General features: G+C 37.0%; 1 protein-coding gene across 1 annotated transcript; it reads right to left on the bottom strand.

Moving 5' to 3' along the window:
* Nucleotides 1-1,092: 1,092 nt before the first annotated feature.
* On the bottom strand, nucleotides 1,093-4,908 carry LOC129274459 (uncharacterized). Its single transcript, XM_054911271.2, has 4 exons — nucleotides 3,856-4,908; nucleotides 2,998-3,316; nucleotides 2,180-2,273; nucleotides 1,093-1,540 (listed from the first exon to the last, which is right to left on the bottom strand). The coding sequence occupies exons 1-4, from the start codon at nucleotides 4,609-4,611 to the stop codon at nucleotides 1,426-1,428; spliced, it is 1,284 nt and encodes a 427-aa protein (XP_054767246.2). The 5' UTR covers nucleotides 4,612-4,908; the 3' UTR covers nucleotides 1,093-1,425.
* Between the last annotated feature and the right edge of the window lie 1,511 nt (nucleotides 4,909-6,419).

Below are 6,419 nucleotides of genomic sequence, written 5' to 3'. Positions count from 1 at the left end.
TGAGAATGGAACTTCTGAAGAAGAGGGTGGGGAAATAAGAAAGAGGATTGGATAGAGTTAGAGACATTGAGAAAAAAATATCCAATAAAATCGATACCAAATATATCAAAGTCAGGAGGAAAAATATTGGGTTTAATAGGATTTCAAACATCGAGCGTAAGCTTTAATTCAACAGAGAGTTAAACTGAAAGACCTCAGAAAGACCTTTGTTTCATCGTTTGTTTCTCACGATTCTTGACTGATTGCTCAGTACATACTTTGTCTCCGCTAGTCGAGTGCTTTTGCGATGATCTATATCTTGATTGATCTTTCAAAGATTTCTGGTAGTATGCCCGATGATCTTCCAGTGACCTCGCATTGATCTTAGTATTTCAGTAAATATTCAGTTTTCTTCAAGGTCCTGCAGGGATCTTGCTGGAAAAGTTGTTTGGGTATTATTGTGATCTTTTACAAGGCTAGTCGAAAATGATAATTGATTTGAATTCATTAACATCATTACATCATTGACAAACATCAATGTTTTGGATACATAATATACGTGATTTATAATATGATAATATATACACTTTAAGAAATAAATACATAAGGTGTCACCCTGTAATATAAATTGCATTATAAAAACAATATGTATCGGAAAGCAAAATATTTAGGAATCCTCATTGTACTATTGTTGAACGTGTGTGACAGAGAGAGAGAGAGAACATCGTACGAATGGAGTTCTGCGTTTTCATTAACGGCAATAATATCATGAAGCCATGATTGAAAGAATTTCAACAGAAATTTACAAATGCAAAGTGAAAAGAAATGTAAAAATACTATTTTCTATAAAGAATCAAATTGTCTCAGACTTTATTATAACATTAGATATTATGTAATGTTTCGAATTTATGATAAGTATTTACAATTTACATTTGTTATTTTCTATATTGCTGAAAATTATGTACTCTCTGCAGGGTCGGTGCCAGGTATTTTGGTAAGGAGTCATAAAATTGAAATGACGTCATTTTACCCAGTTGTATAAAGTTACACGACCAATACCTATCTGTTTTACATCCTCCTTTCTTTTCATTTTCTTTTTCTTCCCTTTTTTTACTATTTGAAAAACCATAGTGCTATCGCCCCCGCTCATCCCCCTTTGTAGAGCTGCTAACTCTTTGCTTATGACTGAACCTGCTGAGTTAATGTAAATTGCCAAATTGGAAGTACGAAGTTCAGTTACACTTCTAATTTGTTTCAACTAGAATCATAACCAGAAGTAAAATTTAGCTGGTTTAATTGTCTTTTTTTTTCTTTTGTCTCAAGATTATCTCCTCATTCACGTGTTTCATGTTCGTCTGTCTGTCTGTCTGTCTGTCTGTCTGTCTGGCTGGCTGTGCCTGATGTGCTATCCAATAATCAATAATCGAGATCACACCTAACAACAAATCAACTTTCTTCGTTTACATTTCCTGTTAATGCTGGTCGACGATCACGATTGAATGAAAGTGAAGATATGGCTGCTGCGGCAGACCTCATCATCGATCTCCGTCGCTTCTTTTCCCTGTATATATGAAATAAAAGACAAACATATTATACAAACTTTCATGTCAAACTAACAGTAAGGGAAAGTGTCAAGGGAATCTGTCGTTGTGATACAAACATATTCGAAGCAAATTTGCTTTAAAACATGATTATACAATATACGTGCTTGTATTGTTTTTTGTGTGAAAATTTGAAGGGATAATATGGATGATGATAGGCCTACAGCATCGGGTAGCTGTGGTGAGGTGGGGGTCATGACTTTTAACCGTGGACACGACATTGCATCATAATGTCCATAGGCCTATTTCATAGAAATGAAGGAAATTCTTATTCCTAGTTGAAACTGTTGTTTCATGTATTTGAAAAAGATGTGTAGTAAAAAAAGCCAGATGTTGAAACATACAGCATGCTAAGGTTTTCATTCGTGAAGTGTAATAGGCCAATCAAGAAAATATATTCAGCCGTGATACCCCCTCCTGATTTTGTAAGATTTCGCGAATGTTATCAAAAATTCTAAAAGATATATTTTACAGCAAGGTCTAATGCACGGAAAAGGCATCGAAACTATTCCCCCAAAGACATAAAAGGCCCAAATATCATTTACGCTCTTTGTTTATCGAGATTTAATATAAACAGTTGTAGAAAAATAATTGCTCACCGTTCTTTCCGCCTCTCAGAAAACTTCCTTCTCATGTAGTACTCAATGATGATAGCCCCAGTTCCTGTAGCCGCTGCGATGAGAATAACGTGAACTAACAAAGAAACGGAAGCACATCAGAAAAATCAGACTCATCATCATTCTTGCTAATTGGAATACAGGATACATTGGCAAACAAATCTAACTCCTTTGAAATTGTCTCAATCGAAACACAATTGCAATTGACGACTTTACCTGGTCAAGTATGACGAATTTTCGGCACATATAAAATGAGAATTGTAGATGTTTGTTTGCTATTTGACACCAGTATCCACAAGAATCTTTCTTGTACAAGTGAAACCCTTCCCTCAATATTACAAAAAAAAACTATGATGACCTTGTTTAGTAACGTATTCTGAATATATAGCTTTCAAACTGGTTTGAAGTCTTGAGAAACGAAAAAGAATTACACAATAACGCCTTCTAAATACGTGCACAATAATGAAAAATTGTCGGCACATAAAATGAAACGGTTTCATTTTCCTATTTCTTCGGCACCCGTATTGACATTACTTTCGACGAAAATTTCTTGTATACCAGTGAAACCTGCTCCGAACATTACAAAGGGCGTCAAAATGCTTTTGAAGTTAAGGGAATAAAATATGATGACTTCTGAATATCTGGGCAAGTATGACGGATTTTCAACTCATAAAATGGAAGTGGTGGCATTTTCTCTTTTTTTCCCACACAACAACAATGTTGATATAATTTTCAAACAACCTTTTTGTACCAATGAAACATTTCTTGAACATTACAAAGCGCGAGTTGTAAGAACTTACTTGGATTGACACATTCCGAATAGTCGCACTGAGGTTGTTCTATTGTTTCTCTCATCAGCTCATCTGGAGGTATGGCTACTACTCTTTCGACACAGAAATGCTCAACACCTCTTGTATTGCAAGTCAAAGTGTTAGCCGCCATCCCGATTGGGAAAGAATAAGAGTTGAAGTCTGCAAAGCCGTAAGCATATGCCACGAATGGGAAGTAGTGATGGTGACAAGAGATTGTGTGAATTCCATTATCAACCGGTAAACGAGCAATGCAGTAACGGCTGCTACCAATCTGATTATACAAGACTCGACCCCTCAGTGTAGTTATCTGCAAACATTCATAGAGTGAAAGTGTAACATTCTTTAGGTAGGAACGTTGCAATAACTTTACTCATTATAATCAGTCAAGAAGTGGGATTGTCAGACGGTTGATTGTCTTCGGCAGAAATGTCATCAACATAATTATTGTCATCATCATCGTCATCGTCGTCATTATTATCATCATTGTACTAATCACCATTACCATCATCATCATCACCATCATCATAGCCGCCACCAACACCATCATCATCATCATTACCATTATCATTACCACCATAACCACATCATAATCATCATCACTTTCATAACCACCACCATCATCACCATCATGTCATCTTCATCATCACCAACATCAACAGATTCATCATCGTGATCATCATCAGCTTCATCATCATTATCATCATCGCCGTTATCCTCCTCATTATTTCATCAATCATCAAATAAGGTTTGGTGCAATAGGCTGGTGCAATATCCCATCCAGTACCACCATTAAGATGTAAACACCCAACTTGAGATCACCCCCAAAACAATACGAAGGTTAGATACCTTTTCATTTCCAATGGTAGCATTCTCCAGAGCAAAGCATTCCCCAAGGATGGTGATGAAGCTCCTGATAACATCTCCGTCTCGGGTCACATTGTATGTGATGAACCTCGCAGAGTGGACACCTTGATCTAGAGGAGGTACTATAGTCATGGTAGGGTCTCCCTTTGAATCTGATTCAAACCCTTTGGCATACGCGACCAGCAGACATGGCATAGATGCGTGGATATATACCGATTCCATCAGAGTTGTTTCAAACTCCATGAAACCACCTGCGGAGAGCGTTCTGTTCCTACCATCTGAGAAATCAACCCTGGTGTTTGGTCTAGCTGCTATGAGGCGAAAGATGGTCGATGATGTCCGTCCCATGAACGAAGAAGCAATAAACGATCGTCCAAGCTTATGAAATGGAGGAAGCTGCTCTACAAGATGATCACATGAGGTTATATCACCGGGAACAAAGGCGCAACGACACCCAGTCAAGACCGATATTGGTTTGTTAGATTCTATCCGAGAACCGGTTGGGTCCGTCTTACCATTCAGGTGAACCGTTTGGTATTTCTTCAAGTTAAATCGAAGTTTTTCACCTCGATTCAAATTAATGTTTGTATGCTTCCAAGAATTCGATAATGTGATCGTCACTTCGGTGTTGTCTTCGATAGCTGCAATACTAATCTGGGACTCCGTCCAAGGGTGGTAAGACGCCACAATGTATTCATTTCCTATGGTAGATACAGGCAGAGCAGTGAAGCCGTCCATTGATCTAGGATGCGCGTCATTGATACCAAAGACACATATATCTACAGATGAATTCACAACCACTGCATAACCACCGATCCCATCATATGACTCAGTGGGTATCACTGATGGTGGCAGAGTAATAACAGAAGTCCCTTCTCTTCTCACCAATGCGGAACGACTTATGCCAAGACCGGGTACCTTGATTCCTACTATTGCCCATTGCGGGGATTGGTTGACGATTAAGAGATGAGCGTCCTGAGTATTGTCATAATTCCGTGCAAAAGTGAAAACGAATAGTCGGCCAGATATGGAAAAGGCACCTGGAAATAAATAAAGTAATTATAAACATTATGACGTTGAAGGAAAAGAGAGGGGATGTTGAATGTCGGAATCGACCCACGATAATATTTAAATATCTACTTCAAATGCACTGATGAACTAAATGCTAATGAGGCCACTTTTTGGCTTTAGCATTATTCTAGTTCTATCAGCCGTGTAGATTTTTTTCACAAATGTGCAAATATTTCCTACAACCTGACCTAATAAAGATTTATTTTAGTGAATTATCTTCTGAAGAAAAATCCTAGTATTGTTTTCTACATGTCTACAAGTATTACCCTTGAAACTAGAATGTCGCCACCTATCATTAACTAACACACAAGACAGGGATGCTTTCTCAAAAAGTGCTTTTTAAAATGGTAAAAGATAGTCATGACTCTTTGCATTATACAGTTTGGATCTGAGAGCTGGCAATATCGTCTTTGAGCACGAAATTTTGGCATATATCACAATATTGTGATATGAATGATGCAATAACATACCGTATAACATGCATTATGACAGATGTATGACAATGTAAGTGTAATATTTGACAGACGGTTGCGAAATATATTTCTTTATTCTAGTATATATTTAGTTACCGGTCCAGTTATGAGTTTGTGTCAAAGTTGATATTTTCCCTATTTTGATTGGTTGTAAAGTGAGGTATGACATTTTAAGATGTGTTGTTGGTTTTTGCTTTTGTATTTTTGCATAACGACAGGCGACAGGCAAGATCATTGGTCCTGGGTCCTGTAATATAAAGGCTAGCGATTGATTTTTAGCTGCTGATTTGTAAGATTAATCATACAGAATGATCAATGCAATCAGTTCTAGAAATCAGCTCCAAAACACAAATGAATCACTTTTTTTTGCAAATCTATAGCTGATTTTGGAATGGATTTGGGTTTTAAGAAGTAAAAACCGTCGTCAATTTCTCGACGTTCTTGTGAAAACATTCTGCTCATCAGTCATTCCAAAAGATATTTCGGTGCACTATCTGAGACCTTGATAAATAAATATATGAATCTTGATGCATAGTATACAACCGTGACAGGGAGATGGAAGACTTGAATGTTGAGCTTTTAGAATATTGTAAAATAATATAAAATTTTTTAATTCCCCCCTTCGTATCAGAATGCACTGGGGCCGTCCATGACCTTTTTATGAGATGAGCTCAAATATGGGCATGTAATATATCTCATCAATTCATCAAATGAACATAACTCTCCTTTTGCGCAGTAAAAACCGCGAACATTATAAATCAACTTAAGTGTGCTCAAAGATCGATGAATGTTCGCAGGCAATCAATGAAATGCGGTTGTTTCATTATCTGTAAGAACTATTTTGCGTCATATGCTAACATGCACATGTTTAATGGTGTGTGGGAGGGAAGATTATTCGAGGACAATGATGTTTAGCTGAATAATAAAGATATAAGAATTATTCAAGTATGCTTCAACCGCTAATGTGTAAAAGGGTGGAAAATGTACCTTATAATCTTGTCA

The sequence above is a fragment of the Lytechinus pictus genome, chromosome 2, assembly GCF_037042905.1.
Source record: "Lytechinus pictus isolate F3 Inbred chromosome 2, Lp3.0, whole genome shotgun sequence".
NCBI classification, from domain to species: domain Eukaryota; kingdom Metazoa; phylum Echinodermata; class Echinoidea; order Temnopleuroida; family Toxopneustidae; genus Lytechinus; species Lytechinus pictus.
Note: the sequence above shows the minus strand (reverse complement) of the source record. Positions and strands in the feature narration are given on the sequence as shown.